The sequence below is a fragment of the Panthera pardus genome, unplaced genomic scaffold (assembly GCF_024362965.1).
Source record: "Panthera pardus isolate Hobbes unplaced genomic scaffold, ASM2436296v1 HiC_scaffold_6, whole genome shotgun sequence".
Classification (NCBI taxonomy): Eukaryota; Metazoa; Chordata; class Mammalia; order Carnivora; family Felidae; genus Panthera; species Panthera pardus.
Genome location: NW_026526991.1, coordinates 82767367 through 82784936, shown reverse-complemented (window position 1 = coordinate 82784936; position 17570 = coordinate 82767367). Strand labels below are relative to the sequence as shown.

General features: G+C 34.8%; 1 protein-coding gene across 13 annotated transcripts in view; it reads right to left on the bottom strand.

Annotated features, from left to right (window-relative positions):
- The window catches only part of LMNTD1 (lamin tail domain containing 1), a 443253-nt gene that overhangs the window by 20053 nt on the left and 405630 nt on the right, over positions 1 to 17570 (bottom strand). For all 13 annotated transcript variants that reach the window (XM_053894905.1, XM_053894898.1, XM_053894899.1 and 10 more), the window contains 4 exons: positions 6185 to 6371; positions 5524 to 5643; positions 3627 to 3841; positions 2881 to 3052 (listed from right to left, as the gene is read on the bottom strand). In XM_053894905.1, the coding sequence (XP_053750880.1) occupies positions 2881 to 3052; positions 3627 to 3841; positions 5524 to 5643; positions 6185 to 6371 (694 nt within the window). The remainder of the gene's footprint in view (positions 1 to 2880; positions 3053 to 3626; positions 3842 to 5523; positions 5644 to 6184; positions 6372 to 17570) is intronic.

The window sequence follows — 17570 nt, the reverse complement described above, 5'->3', positions numbered from 1 at the left end:
ACAACATGGATGGATCTATAGGGTATGATGCTAAGTGAAATAAGTCAGTCAGTGAAAGACAAATACCATATTATTTCACTCAGATGTGGAATTTAAGAAACAAAACATGTGAACAAGGAATAAAAGAGACAAAAGATTCTTTTAAAAGAAGATTTAGATCTTTTTAGATGTTTTAGATCTAAATTCTTATAGATCTTTTAAAATATTCTTTTTAAAAAAATTATTAGAATGCCAGTGTAGTTAACATACAGTGTTAATTTCAGTTCAATATATTACTCAGTGCTCATCAAGGTAAGAGTATTCTTAACCCCCTTCACCTATTTCACCCATCTCCCTGCCCACCTTTCCTCTGGTAACCATCTGTTTGTTTTCTATAGTTAAGAGTTTATGTTTTGGTTTGCCTGTTTTTTCTTCTTGTCCATTTGTTTTGTTCCTTTTTCTCCACATCTTCAAAACGCTTGTTTCTTGAGTTTTTAAGTTTAGTCCTTCTGCCAAGTGTGAGGTGATATCTCATTGTGGTTTTGATTTGCATAACCCTGATGATGGATGATATGGAGTATTTTTTCACATTGGCCATCTGTATGTATGTCTTCTTTGGAGTAACGTCTGTTCATGAACATACTCTTAAATATACAGAACAAACTGGTGGTCGCCAGAGAGGAGGTGGGTGGGGGGATGGATGAAATATGTGAAGGGGATTATGAGTACAGTAATCGTGATGGGCACTGAGTGATGCACAGAGATTTAAATAATAATATTGTACACTTGAAATACAATAAAATTTATGTTAATTATAGTTGCATAAAAAGATTAAAGAAAGAAAATTTGAAGCCAAATTTCTTTGAGAAACAAGTTGTCTAGAATGGGTAAAATAGTGTCTACTATCATTATTTGGAGAAAAACATAATTCGTGTTCTTCTTATGAATCTCAAATCTAAGTTGTAATGCACTAAAAGTGTGTGTCTGTGTGTATTATACATAAAAATTACATGTATAAATTATTGCTAAAGAGCTCTTTAAATTTCCAAATCTCTTACTTGATGGATGAAGAAAGTCAAGCACAAAGATGTAGGGTATTAATTTTATGAAATTGAATATATTCAGGAATTTACATAATTTTTATCATTCCACTTCTAAAAGTTACTATTTTGGGGGTACTACTTCCAATTATGTGTTAGTATACTCACACAGTGGTTTTCATACTATGGTATAGAATTCTATGATCCAGAAAGGTACCTCAAAGATCACAGGGAAGGAGAGAAGAAGCCAGGGAAGATGGGAGGGAAGAAGGGTATAGTGGGCAGTGGGAATTGCTACCTTTTCTTCAATTTGGACAGGTTTCCTTGTAACATTTTATATATTGAGTCTGCCCAATATTTCATTTAAAAAAGCATCCCTCTACTAATTAAAAGTTTGCAAATCATTATAGCTTGAGCAGCATATAGCACCTGTATGAAGCTGACTTTCACAGCTTAGGATCAGGAATTGCATTCTAATTAGATTCTTGTAAACATTTGGGGGCACCTGATGAACTTCATGGACTCTTTCTCCAGAAACCATCATATAGGCACACATTTGTGTACCAGATGTAGCAGTTAAGGGACTTCCCAAAATGCATTCACAGATCCTGGGTTGATAACCCAACTTAAGAGGACTGAAATAAGAAACTTCTTGTTGAAAAAGAGTAAGAATTTGGTATTGATATTAGAATGCGTTTGGAAAAGATGTTTATAGCAGCACTTTCAACAATAGCCAAATTATGGAAAGAGCCTAAATGTTCATCAACTGACGAATGGATAAAGAAGATGTGGTTTATATATACAATGGAATACTACTTGGCAATGAGAAAGAATGAAATCTGGCCATTTGTAGCAACGTGGATGGAACTGGAGAGTATTATGCTATGTGAAATAAGTCAGGTAGAGAAAGACAGATACCACAGGTTTTCACTCATATGTGGATCCTGAGAAACTTAATAGAAGACCAGCGGGGAGGGGAGGGGGAAAAAAAGTTACAGAGAGGGAAGGAGGCAAACCATAAGAGACTCTTAAATACTGAGAACAAACTGAGGGTTGATGGAGGGTAGGGGAGAGGGTAAAGTGGGTGATGGGCATTGAGGAGGGCACCTGTTGGGATGAGCACTGGGTGTTGTATGGAAACCAATTTGACAATAAATTATATTTAATATAAAAAAAAGATAAATTTTTCTTTAAGCATAGCATAACTTTGTAAGGCTAGTTTTTCTTGCCTAATGAAAAACAAAATTTACTTTTGACCAAACTTCAAGTATCCTATGTACTCTTTCTGGCCACATTATTCTTTTATATATTGAGTTTGCCCAATATTTCATTTAAAAAAGCATCCCTCTACTAATTAAAAGTTTGCAAATCATTATAGCAAATCATTATTCAATAGATATTGAGAACAGTAGAAGACACTGTGCTAAAGCAAATGTAAGTGAATGATTCATGATACTTGCTTTAGGAGCCATCTACACTTGAAGAAATGAATATTTATTTATTTATTTATGTTTAAGTTTGTTTATTATGAGAGAGAAACAGAGAGAGTGAGTGGGGAATGGGCAGAGAGAGAGTGAGCGAGAGAGAATCCCAACCAGGCTCCATGCTGTCACTGTGGAGCCCTATGTAGGTCTCAAACCCACAAACCATGAGATCATGACCTGATCTAAAACCTAGAGTCAGATGCTCAGCTGAGTGAGCCATCCAAATGCCCCAAATAGTTTTTAGTACTTAGTGAATTTTATCACTTAACCCCTTTCACCAGGTCTCCTTCCCTCCTTCTCTCTCTTCCTTCCTCCTCTCTCTTCCTCCTCCCACCCACATCTCTTAACTCTCCAGTGGAATAAGTACTTTGCCTTACCTGGGCTGGATCAGACCCAGAGGACTGAGGCCTAGGCTGTCTATCTAAGCTGCTTCCAGCCATGCTGGTATTGTGAGGTTCAATCAGAGGACAGTAGGGATGTGCAGGGACATTGGGACTGTGGCACCAAGGACTGCTATTAGGAAAAAGGGTTGGTGGGTTTTCTTTTTCTCTGTAAAAAAAAAAAAAAATTAAGTCCAAAGTGAACCAAAAAGGGATCATCATAGTTCATTATCAATGAACCTCAATTAAAGTGAAAGCATGTTTCAAGACCATGTTTTAAGACCATGTGGGCAGTGCTTTTATCACATCAGAAGTATTTGCCCACACATGTGTAACAAATTCTTCACGTTAAGCCAGAAGGCAACTTTTGATCCAAGATGAAATTCCTAGATGATTCACTATTCCCTCCACTGAAGCACTGCTAAAGACATGGTGATAACTTCATCTCTTCACCTCTCCACAGCCTTGCCTCTAACAGCATTGCCACTAAGAAGTGAAATGGCCGGAGGGGTCTCGATATTGCCCAGCGGAAGTCACCAGCCTTTACTGTCCCATGACTATAACCCTGCTTTCTCTGTGTTTTTCACAAAACACAAATAGTATTATGGTTTTTATCATTCTATTTGAAATAGGATTTTTTTTGTCATTATTGATTTACCTATTCATCATGTCTCTACTTGTCACCCAGTCATTCCTACTTGTTCAGTTAAAATTTTTTTTTAAAAAATCCAAACAACTTTTACCTTTTAAGAAAAACTCTAACTTGTTCCATCTGATTTTTTGAGGTATCCTTATTAGACTTGTCTTGTTTTTCTTTAGTTGTAGATATAGCTGTTGGCCAATGAAATATGTGTCTTCGAGACGTCGGACTTACTATTGAGCATCTGTCAAATTCAATGTCAGTCTCTAATTTCTCCCACACTTGTTTCCAGTGAATAGGAGTGTACCAGGCGACAGCCTAACAAAAATGATTCATTAATGTCAACTACCGATGGAGTTGGATAGATTTTTTTTAAATGTCATAGGCTTATTGCAGTAAAATTTCAAAGTCAAACAATTTGATGCCACTCACTTACTATTGGTGAATTAATAAAACACACAGTGAGGATGTAATAAGGCATCCTGGACTTAGTTTCCAATTCTAAAACTTACAAACTGCATAACCTCAGACAGATTAGTTGCTTATTATCTTGGACTGTGTCCTCATATGTGAAATGGGGAGGATGGTGGTAGGGAATTGTTATATGAGGGTGTTGTGAGGTTCAGTTAAGCTACTAAATTTCATTAACTATAAAGAACTGTGCAAAAAGCAGTTGTAAGTAGTTGTGTAGTTCAAATCAGAGTAAAAGGAGCAGTGTAAGTACAAAGACTAATTTCATTTCAGGGAAGGACAATTTACTCAAATAGGCATTCCAGGAGCTCAGAGATCTGGTCTCTCTCGTTCAACACTCAGTGTCTGGGAACAGTGTGCACACAAAGTAGAAACCCCAAATGTGTTTGCAGAACAAATAAATGGGTGGATAAATGTGATGAAAAATCTGAAACAGAAATGCCTTAATCATAATCTGCCAATGATTTTTTACAAGGCTGAGTAAATAACTTAGATTATATCACCTATTTTTCCCATCAATGAGAATCATTAGCAGTATTACAAAATTCAGTTTTAGCCCGCTGAAAGATCTAAAGGTAAGTGAGTAAATGCTTCAAAATTACAGCTAATGAGTGGTCTCCCTATCTAACAACTGCTGTTATTACAGAAAGACATTAAATGGCTCTTAATAAATTAGCAAGTCTACTCAAAAGAGAGAGTACAATCTAAGAATGAGGTATAATGTAGCAACAAAGACAATCAAAGAGATTCCAATTAACATATTATCTGGATTAGTAGTTATATGACATAGTAAGTTAGACTGGGGGTAAGAAAAAAAAGATTTTTCAAGAAAAATTGAAATAATGTTTTTGCAAAAAGATTAATTTTTTTGTTGTAAACAAAGATAGCTTTCAACTTTATTAGTGTGTTTTTGGGCATATACTTACGCTACTATTATGCTAAGGAAAAGGTAGAGTGAAAATATAAAATTGTCAAATACTGGGAATAAGTTACCTAAAATTATTACTAATACACTTAATTTATGGTGAAGTTGATTTAAAGTATAGTTGTTACAAATTAGACTATAGATTCTTTCATTAGAATATTAATATCTTAAGAGCAGATATCATATCCTACTCTATGTTATATTCTCAGCACTTACTACAGCCATTGGAATGGACAATAATCTCAACAAATAACTGAGAAATGAATAAGTGAATAGAAAAGGTCTCTATGTAGTACTTTCCTTTCTTATTCCACTCTTTGGCCTAAATATCATAAATAAAATCCATCCCTGATTCTAAAATTTGAAGTAACTTCTTATAAATATGGGCTATGAAAATTATTTTTGCCAACTTGTAAGTAGCTCTTTGGCATTTTGGTCCTGGGAAGAGGATGCTGTTGATTTGCCTGACATGTTATTGCAGTTGGTGATGGTTCTATCCGAGCTCTTAAGGATGGAAAATAGTTGAGTCAGCTAAGAGGAGAAGGGGAACCTAAGGAGAGCTATGCATTCTTTTAAAAGCTATTGTTGAGAATCAGACACTGACTTCACCATTAGGTTTGCACAGAATTGTTGTACAATCTGGGCTTGTTTTAAACATTTTTTGTTCTCTCCAAAGAAAATCTGATGGTGGCTGATGCTTTGCTTCAGATGCAGCTGCCCATACCTATAAGAAAAATGGTTTGTTAATGACAAATGCCATTGCAGCTTCACATAGTTTTGTATATGTCAGGGGGTCATTGAAATGTGTCATTTTGAACAATGAGGTTTTAAAATATGACTGTATTAATATATAATATCAGCTGTGTAAACCAAGCTACTGTACATGACTTAAAGCACAAAAAAGAAAGGAAACCTTCCAGCATCAACTAATTACCTGTTCTCTAAGCAAATAATCTCTTTGCTTTTAAGGATTATGTTTGCTTAGTTTTGGGAACCTAAGTATTTCATTTTAATAGTGAAATCATAAAAACAAAAGGTATTGTACACCAAATTGAGGAAAGCAATGGAAATTGAATTACGGGTGTTAATTTACATCCAGGGATGGACCAAGTGGCACAAATAACCAACAACAACGAGAAACCACATTTTACGTAGAGATCAAATGATGAAGAAATAACTGGTGCTGAGCCAGTCTGGCTGGGTAGATGAGTTTTTCCTGTACAATTCTAGTTCAGAGCATCACAGCATTTATATCTGGCACTCACTGTTACTGTGCGATTGGCCTGCATTATGATATTTGGAAGGAAGCGGTACAAAGAGACTGTTTGTCCATTCACATTTTGCTGGAGAATATGGCCTCCAATCTCCAGTTCTTTGTCAAGGGAAGAGTTAATGAGCTTCACAAATAAACCCTTGACATTTACTTCAGCTATTTTAATATCTCCAAGAGCACTGAAAAAATAAAACACAAAGATTATAAGGCGACTTTAAAGAAACGTGTCTTTAGCTCACTTTAAGGACTGAATAATATGCTTTGAAAGTACAACTTTCAAATAGCTGTATAGTCTATTGGACACAGTCTATGTAGAAATAGTGTATTTTATAACTTAAGACAAATGGCTTGATCTCTTGGTTCTGCTTGTTTATCTATGCAACAAAATTCTTTCACATAAAGTAATTAAAGAAAAGTTAGAAAGCACTTTAGGTGTCAAGGTATAAATGCCATAGAAAGATGTGTTTATCATTATTTACATTCCTTCTGTTCATCATAAAAGCACTGAGACATGAAATTACCATCTAAATGAAGAGGAAAGTTAAACCATTCAGATTATTTCAGATAAAGTTACTGTGAAGATGAATAGCAACTACATGCTTAAAAAGAATGACTGAAACTTAAAATATTATACAAATATAAAATGGTAATTTTTCCCTGCAACGTGTTGAAAGCCTAGTGTGTGCCAGGGACCAGGCTAAACATTTGTATGTTAGCATTTCTTAGAGTGTGGGTCACACGAAATCCCATTTGTGGGTTATAGCCATCATTTTAAAAGTGAAATGCCAGCAATAATAACCAATAATTATTATGTGCTGGGTACTTTGTAAAGATTGTATCTATAACTGCAATTTCATATCCACAATTCCAAAATCCAAAAAATCCTAAAAAACCCCAAAACTTAAAAAAAATACATTTGATACTGTGATGAGCACTGGGTATTGTATGTAAGTGATGAATCACTACATTCTATACCTGAAACTAATACTGCACTGTATGTCCATTAGTTGGAATTTAAATAAAAACTTGACAAAAATATACATTTGAGGAAAAATCTGACCTGAATTCTTTTGGTGGCAAAATCTGACCTGAAACTCTTGGGAGGTTATTAAGAGCCTTCATTTGTGGTTTGTGTGAATATTAATTATGTTTGGCTGTGGAAAGATTAATGTTTGATTTTGGATACTTTTCTAAGCCCTGATGGGGTGTTATGTAATATGTGTTCTGGTCATCATATTACTTTCCTCAAATCCCTCAAATTCTGAATTTTGAAACACATTAAGTCCCCAGATATTTTGGGAAAGGCGTTGTGAACTTTCAGATATTCATTTAATCCTCACAATAAGGCTACCCATTTCTTACTGAAGGTCATGGTAAACAATTTGAGGAACACTAATATTTCATGTAATTCTTCCAACAAGTACCAGTGAGACAAGTACTATTTAGTCCCATTTTACAGACAAGGACATTTTACAGACATGTTTAGAGAGAGATTGCCGTGTCCAAGAGTACCCAATAAATGTTAGCATTAGCTCTTCTGTCTCACTCAACTAATGCATTCTCAAAGAGGTTTGATGCAAACATTCAAATTGTTTAAAGTCTATACAGCCTGGTGGTTGAGGCTCTCATCACCTTTGTATGATATTATAATAGTGTCCTAACTGGTTTCTCCAGTATTGTACCCTCCTAACTAGTCTCCATTTTGCTTCCAGAGCAATCTTTGTTCAAGGATAAACCCTTCAATATCTTACCATATACTTCCAGACAAAACACCAGCTTCATAGCATGGAAACGAGGCTGTACATAATTTCTTTTTTCCCCCTACCGCCTAGCTTTGCTTAAACTGTAACCATGAAGTCTTAAAATTTACCACAAGACTTGTGATAATTCATGCCATTGCATGCTTTACTCACTGTCTTTGCAAGTGTTGGTAGTCACTCTTCTTATTCCCCACATCCCTACTAACACTTGAAATTTTCAAATTTCTTAATATTTTCAATATCATGGGCACAAAATTTGTTTTCCCTGATTATAGAGAAGTTGAGTAAGCTATTTATTGGCCACACAGTTTTGTTCTGTGAATTCCCTGTTAATATTATTTTTTCCACTTCTATAAGGTTGTTTTACATTTTTATAATTGAGCTAATAGTATTTCTAAAATAGCATTTAAATATATACACATATTTTTGGAAGAAGAACTGTGCAGTAATAAAAGTATTATTCATGTAATTTTAAGTTCCTATATTGGTGATAATTTGTTATGGTAGCAATAGAAAACTAACATACACTTCTTATAAATTTTTAAATTGTGTGCTAGAAATGTTGCCAAAGTCTTCTGTTTTTCTAATGATAAACCACTACCAATCTTTTGTTTAAGTGTCTTTTTTTTTCTCTAAGATTTTCCTTATGTCTTCTGTTTTAGAAGTTTTTCTACAATGTAATCAGAGATTTGGGTTTTTATTTTTCTGCCTTTTATCTTTCTGGGAGTTGGCAGTGCTTCTTGCATCTGTGGCTTGATGTCTTTCATTAGGTTGGGAAACTTCTATGTTGGATTTTGACCAATACTGTTTTGTCTTAATCTGTGTTTCCTCCCCTTAAGGGACTTCAGTTACAAGTAGTTCAATTTTGTTTTAAATCTTTCTCTATTTATAATTGTGTGCTAGTGTCTGTTCTTCTAAAATCTTTGCAATTCAGCCTGGGTATTTTCTTCTGAGAATGCTTTAGTGCAATAATTCTCTCTTGTGTTGCATCAAATATATTGTTAAACCCAACTATTTCTGAAATAGTAATTTCTCTTATTGGAATTTTTACTTCTAGAATTTCTTTTTGATAATTTCATAAGAGAATAAACTAATAAAATATTTATTTTGTCATTTAATTCCTTGAATATTTAGTCATTGTTATTTTAAAATCCCTGTCAGATAACCATAATATCTTTACTACCTAGGCCTGTTTTTTTCTAAGTTTTTTTTAATGTTTATTTTTATTTTTGACAGAGGGAGAGAGACAGAGCATGAGGGGGGGCAGGGCAGAGAGAGAGGGAGACACAGAATCTGAAGCAGGCTCCAGGCTCTGAGCTGTCAGCACAGAGCCTGACATGGGGCTTGAACTCATAGACCATGAGATCATGACCTGAGCTAAAGTTGGACGCTCAACCACTGAGCCACCCAGGCGCCCCTACCTAGGCCTGTTTTTAATGTCCATTTTTAACCTTAGTTTTTGGTCAACTTTTGTCATTTTGTATGCCTTGTAAATTCTTACTATTGGGTGACCCTTTGAGGTTCCACCTGAAAGCCTGGGTTGTTTATCAATGGTCCTCCTTCTTGACAGGCCCTGAATCTCAATATTTATTCATCTAGTCTTATGAGACTGCCAATATATGATTAACTTCTCAGCTTCTTAGCTGCTGGTTTCAAATTAGCAACTGTTTTGAGGAGAAAATGGCTTAAAATGTCAGACTATCACTCTGAGTTTCCTCTCCTAGAAGAGGAATTGTGAGAACAGAGAATGTAAACATCCATGAAATCTCAATATGCACTACCAAACTGCTTTAAAAATAGCGGTCTAATTTCATACTTCCATTGCATTATATGAGAATGGCTGTTTTGCAGAGGTTTACTTTTGAGTAATTTACATGCCTGTTTTTTCTTTTGCATTACCATTATGGTTCTTACTAAATTGTTGATATAACATTTTACTCTTCTTTGCCTAGAATTCCTCTATGTCATCCTCATCCTACTGTCACTGAATTCTCTGTGAGATACTTTAATTTCTTGACAAGATGCCTTTTTGTTTTTCAGACTTGTTTTTTTTGCATGGGAGATGAGCACTATTTTGAGTTTTGCTTTTAAACAGATAAGAACCTAGAATAGTCCCGTTATCCTTTTGTTATCATACACATAATGGAATATGCACAGTTGCTTTTCAAAAACCTTCCATTATTTACGTGAACTGTTTATTCATTGATCTTAAATTTTTATTTTATGCACATAAATAGAATAAATTAGCTTGTCTGAAGGAAAAAACAACTTCACCCCTGTCAGGGCTAATCACTTCATTTCCCTGCCTTTTGATATTTGGCCAAAAGCTATAGGAAAATACTTCACACAGTACATAGAAATTCACAGAGGCAGGGCTGTTAAACTGCTATCACACAGCCTTTACTAGTTATCTTTTTCTTTTTACAATAAGCCTTCCCACTTTTCTTTAGTAGAAAAGTGACTTCAGACCTCTGCTTATAAGTCATGATATGCTGAGAGTGTAAAATGTACCAATCATTCTTTCAGGAGTCTTGGCATGGGACTGATTAGTAAAGAGATTGAAGAGACATATGGCTATGTAACTTTTTAAAAAACAAACACTTTCCATTATTTAAGCCCTGATTTATCTAGTTCTTAGGTTCTTTTTGATAGCTTCATGCTACTTATCTACATTAAGGTTTCTACAACTCTAAAGTTTGCTAAAATTACCTTAGAGTGTCAGTTCTTCCAATAGACACCTACCTAACAATTCTCTGTACAGATTGGCACCTATGTTTATAGCTGTGGGAGGTCTGATGAAGGGGTACAGTATTTATGACCTCATAAGGTTTTTAAAAAATTTTTTAAATGTTTATTTATTTTAGAGAGAGAGCACAAGCAGGGGAGGGGCAGAGAGAGAGAGAGAGAGAGGGAGACACAGAACGGAAGCAGGCTCCAGACTCTGAGCTGTCAGCACATAGCCCAATGGTGGCTCAAACCCACAAACCATGAGATCATGACCTGAGCCGAAGTTGGCTGCTAAACCAACTGAGCCACCCAGGTGCCCCAAGACCTATAAGTTTTTAGAAGACAAACTTAGGAAGACTCAGGGAGTTTGATTCAGCTCATTGCTATTACAAGAGAAAAGCCCTCAGATTTGTAACATTATAAGCTATTTTGGACAAAAACTATTCATGTAGTTATCATTATCTTGGTGACGTCCATCTTGGCCCACAGCTTCCTACCATCCTGATTCTAGATTTACAGAATGAACAACTGCCTAGGGAAGTGTAGAGAATGAGAATGAGTGGGAAGGTAGCCTTCTTAATGTAGTTTGGTCACTCCTGAGGCATCTAGAACTGACCTGGAAGTTAATATATGGTCTTAGAGGTAGGAAGAAAGATCACGCATAGCTAGTGAAAATTCTAATAATTTCTTCATTTTGTTTCTTGTTTGTCTACTATTTTTTCCTCCTGCTGGAATATATTAAACATCCTTAGAGATAATGAGTGATAGCAGGAAATAAACAGCATATTTTACTGAAAACAATCAAATTGAGAAGAGGCTTCTGTTTCTAGCTGAGTTTCAGTAACAGAAACTGTATTTGACTTCTCACCTGAAACAACTAAGAATCTAGAAGAAATTATATGAACTGATGTTTTCCAAGATATTGGACACTGTTCACTGAAGAATAGTGATCCACGAGAGACAGAAAATAATGAGGTGAGCTTTAAAACTTTTCTAGATTACTGTCTTCAGAGAGTTTCTAGGCTGTGTCATGGAGATGTGGAGCCAGGTACTGCCTGGTGGATTCTCTCACTTGAGAAGATGGAGCTGAGAGCCTGGAGAGACTAAGGTGGCAAGAGGTGACAAGCAGAGTACCAGAGAGGAGACTGGTGCATAAAGAGAAAATTCTGGAAAAATTTCAGAAGATTCTCTTTAAGTATTCAGCAGAGGTTTGATTAGCACATGCATTTGAGTAAAACCTCCAAGACTGGATAACAATACCACTTGAAGGCATTAGGGAAAATGGCACTCAGACCTCCTCCAGGATCAGGAAAAGTGTCTGTTCCCATAAGCCAGACTGAAAACCCTCACAGTTCATGGGGTATTGGGTGGAACACCAAGAAGAGTCTTGCCTCAATAGTGAAGATTAATTAATCATAGACTAGACATTGCTCTGCTGCCACCTAACAAATTTTAAAAGCAAGTCCCAAAAGGCTCAAAGTATTTCCAAGTAACTTAATTTCATTCCAGAACAAAGTTCAAGAATATTTATAGAAAGACAAAAATATTCCAGCATTCAAATAAAGTAAAACTGACAATTTCTGGAATCTAGTAAAAATTACCAGGCCTGTAAATAAATTGGAGAATACAATCCAAAATAAGGAGAAAAATCAACAAATCAAAACTTATGCAGAATAGGCAAATATGTCAGAAATACCAGAAAAGGAAAAGTTCTTGTAACTATATTCTGTATATACAAAAAACTAGAGGAAAGATTGAATGGTGATAGAGACATGGCTGAAGTAAAAATACACTAGATTGGATTAACAAGATTAACCACTGCAGATTAAAACATTAGTGAATTTGAAGACATAGCAATAGATGTTATTCAAAACAACACACACACACACACACACACACACACACACACAAAGGCTAAAAAAGAACAGAGCATCAGTGAACAGTGGGATAACTTCACGTGGCCTAGTAGACATGTAACTGGAGTCCCTAGAGGAGAAGAGACAGAGGACAGAAAAATATTTTATGGAATAATTGCTTACAATTTTCTACACTTTTAACACTGTGAGTCTATAAATCTACAATCCAAAGAAAACTTAACAACATCCACGGATAGAATTACTGAAGAAAGTTACATCAAGGCACATCCTAATCAAATCTCCCAAAATAAGCAAGAGAAAAAAAGATTAATCACATACAAGGAAACCACCATAACACTATAAGTAGATATCTCAAAAGAAACTGTGTAGGCCAGGAGAAAGTGGGATCGTATATTCAAAGTACTGAAAGAAAAAAATTGCCAAACAGATATACTTTACACTTTGCAAAGCTATCCTTTAAAAGTGAAAGGGAGAGAGAGCCTTTCCAAGATAAACAAAAATGAAGGGAATTTGTCACCATTAAACCCTTATAATAAATGATTAAGGGAATTCTTTAATTTAATTTTTAATTGAAAAAATACACTGAACAGCAACATGAAAGTATAGGGAAGTATAAATCTCGATGGTAAAGATATACATGTATGTATTCATATTCCATATATATATATTCAAATACAAAATAATATGACACTAGTGGTGGTATACAAATTACTCATAACCAAATATAAAAGAATAAAAGTATTAAGAGTACCTATAACCATGAAAATTTGGTGAAGGATTCACATTATTAAAAAAGTCAACTCTGACTTCAAGAACACAAACTATGTGTGTGAGGTAAAAGTGTAGATATTTGTATTTAATTGAACTTACATAATTATCAAATTTTAAAAAAGACAGTTAAAACTATAAGAAGATTTATACAAGTATTTTGATAACCACAAAAAAATCCATGCCAGATATACAAAAGAGAAAAAAATTAAATAAAATCATTATAGAAAATTATCAAATAACAAGACAGTAAGAGAGGAAGACAAGAACAAAAGAGCTGCAAAAACAAAACAATTAAAATGGTAATAGTAAGGTTTTTTAAAATTTATTTATTTATTTATTTATTTATTTATTTATTTATTTATTCATTGAGAGAGAGAGAGAGAGAGAGAGAGAAAGAGAGAGCGAGAGCATGAGCTTGAGCAGGGGAGGGTGAGAGACAGGGGAGAGACAAGGGGAGGGAGAGATTCCCCAAAACAGGCTCTGCATTGTCAATGTGGCCAGTGTGGGGCTTGAATTCACAAACTGTGGGATCACGACCTAAGCCAAAATCAAGAATCAGATGCTCAACAGACTGAGCCACTTAAAAGCCCAGGAAATAGTAAGTTTTTATCTCTTGATAATAATTTTAAATGTAAAATGCAATTTCTATCAAGATCCCAATGACTTTTTCATAGAAGTTGAAAAACAATCTCAAAATTCATATAGAGCTACAAAAGACCTCAAATAGACAAAACAATCTTGAGCAAGAAGAACAAAGCTAGAGATAGCACATTTCCTGACCTCAAATTATATTATAAAATGAATGTAATTAAACAGTATGGTATTGGTATAGAAACAGACGTGTAGGTCAATGGAACAGAATAGAAAGCCCCCAAACAAACCAATACATAAAAATTAAGATCAATTGATCTTCTACAAGAGTGCCCAAACCACACAATGGAGAAAGGATTGTTTCTTCAATGAGTGATGGAAGACTGGATATCTACAGGTAAAAGAATGAAAATGGATGCTTATGTTATAGCATATACAAAAGTCAACTCAAAATGGAATAAAGACTTAAATATAAGATTTGAAACCATAAAACTCATAGAAAAAAAGAGGGAAAAATAGTCTTGATATTAGTCTTCTCAATATTACACCAAAAGCACAGGCAACAAAAACAAATGTTTACAAGTGTGATTACATCAAACTAAAATGCTTCTGCATAGTAAAGGAAATACTTGACAAAATGAAAAGACAACTCATAGAATGAGCAAAAATATTTGCAAACCATATATTTGATAAGGGTTAATAGCCAAAATATATAAGAAATTCATACATCTCAAGAGCAAAAAAGCCAATAATCTGATATTAAAATGGGCATAAGACCTCAATAGAAAGACAGGAGACTGAACATCATCAACTAAATTTGACCTGATCAATATTTATAAAATACTCTACTCAACAACATCAGAATATAAATTATTTGTAAGTGTGCCCAGAACATTTACCAGGATAACCAATATCCTGGCTATAAAACAAGTCTCAACACCTTTGAAAGGACTCACATCATAGAAAGTATGTTCTTTGACCATTATAGAATTTAATTAGAAATTGATAACAAAGACATATTTGGAAAATCACTAGAACTGGCAAATTTGTAAAATATTTGGGAACTCAACAATATACTTCTTATTCCACAAAGATCAAAGAAGAAATTAAATGAAACTTAGAAAGTATTTTGAAATAAATGAAAATATAACTTATCAAATTTGTGGGATGCCACAAAAGGGAAATTTACTAAATGCTTATATTAGAAAAGGTATCAAATTAATGATCTCAGATTCCACCTTGAGAAACTAGAAAAAGAAGGAAATGAAACCTAAAGAAAGCAGAAGACAGTAAATACATATCAGAAAAGAAATCAATGAAACAGAAAACAAAAAGCACAGAAAACCAATGAAACCAAACACTGGTTCTTTTTTTTTTTTAATTTTTTTTAATGTCTTATTTATTTTGGACAGAGAGAGAGAGAGAGAGAGAGAGAGAGAGAGAGAGCGCGCATGAGCGGGGGAGGGGCAGAGAGAGAGGGAGACACAGAATCTGAAACAGGCTCTAGGCTCTGAGCTGTCAGCACAGAGCCCGACGCGGGGCTCGAACTCACAGACCGCGAGATCATGACCTGAGCTGAAGTCAGATGCTCAACCGACTGAGCCACCCAGGCGCCCCAACACTGGTTCTTTAAGAAGTTTAATAAAGCTGATAACTCTCAGACAAGATTGATCAGGAAAAAGGAAGGAGACACACCTGACCAGTATCAGCAACAAGAAATGTTACATCACTACAGATTCTATAGATACTAATGTGATAATACGGAAATATCTTGAACAAGTTTATGAATATAAATCTGGCAACTTAGATGAAATGGACAAATTGCTTGAAAGACACAAACTATTCATATTCTCTCAAGAAGATACAGATAACTGGAATATCCTGATATCTATTTTAAAGAAATAGAATTTGTAGGTAAAAACCTTCCCACAGAGAAACTTCAGGCCCAGAATGCTTTGCTGATGAAGTCTATAAAATATTTAAGAAAAAATCAATCCTATAGGAACTCAGCTAGAAAATGAGAGTGGAATCATATCCTAACTCATTCTATGAGGCAAGTTTTACCCTGATGCCAAAGCAGACAAAGACATTCATTACAGAAGAAAACTACAGATCAATACTCTTCACAAACATAGATGTAAACATTTGAATCAAAATTTTAGCCAATCAAATTCAACAATATATTTAAAGGGTTAACATTATGATCAAATGAGATTTATTTTAAGAGCTCAGGGTTGCTTTAACATTGAGAAAGAAAAACTATATGATCATCTCAGTAGATGCATAAAAAGCATTTGACAAAATGCTACTCCAACATTCATTCATAATATTCATTGCCACAATTAAACGTTCTGAATCATGATCCTGTTACTCCTTTGTCTGAAATTTTCCCATTGCTTCCCATGCCCATTGTGAAGATCAAATTCCTCAGCCTGGTATTCAAGGCTCACTGTGATCACTCCCCAAATCTGGCCCCTACAGCCCTGTTACACTAATTGATACACTGCTCAGTGGAGCAATGCTGTAAAATGCCTTATATCTCCTAGATCCTAGCTTTTTCTGCCTCCTTCAGTTTGTTTATGCTGTTCCTTTGCTCTCAGTAAGATAGTGGTTCGCAACCTTGGCCGTGTGCTAGAATTACTATGGAGTTTAAAAAAATACCATGCTCTATTCCAGCACTAGAACATCTGACTCAGAGTCTAGGGTAGGATCAGGACATTAAAAATTCTCAGGTGATTCAATTGTGTAGGTAGGGTTGAGAACTAGTGATCTAGGATGTTCTCAAAGACTCCAAATTTGCATACCCCAAATTTACTTATCTTTCTAAGATAATTCTAAATGATAACTCCTTCACAAAGTCTTCCCAGATCATCCTTGGCTAGGAGAAAGTTCTCCTCTAAATGCCTTGATACATTATTTGCCTCTCTCTCAATCCTTACACCTGCAGGTCTTTTCTGATCTACCTGAGTGAAAGTTCTTAAAACCATATTCACAAGTCTTTTTTGAAATTTTGCCCCAAACAAGTCATCATTTTTAACATGGTAGATAGATACTGAATGAACAATTTGATGAAGTGTTTTTGGATGGTTGAAAGAATATTTAGGTGTTCACTACAGTTGAATGGTAATAGTGGGTGATTTTAGGAAATGTGACCTAAGGGGAAATGTTTCCTTTATGTCTGATCATCAAACCTGGCTAACAACTTCTTTTAGCCTTCTAACACCCTCTGTCAACATGTGTTTATTACTAATAATTCACAATTCAATCTGTTGTTAAGGAACAAGAAAATCAGGGTTAAGTAAATGTATAGATGAGTCTACTCTTTTATTTTAGTTCTAATATCAACTTTCATCCTGATAATTCTTTTTGCCATAGATACCAACAACCATAAAAATGGATCAAGGAATAAGTCCACCTTTCTCCTTATATCTTGAACTCAAGAGACTAGTAGAAGAGAAAAAAGATACTAAATCCATCTGAATGATTTCCCAATAATAAAAAAATATAATTGACTTTATTTGTAGGGATTATGTAGTGCTATTTTCTCTGGCATCTTTGAAAAATCAGCATCCTTGTTTGGTTCCCTAGAAAGTTACATTGATTTCTTATCATCGTTCAGAACGTGAAACAGTTGTATTTCAACAAACTGTTT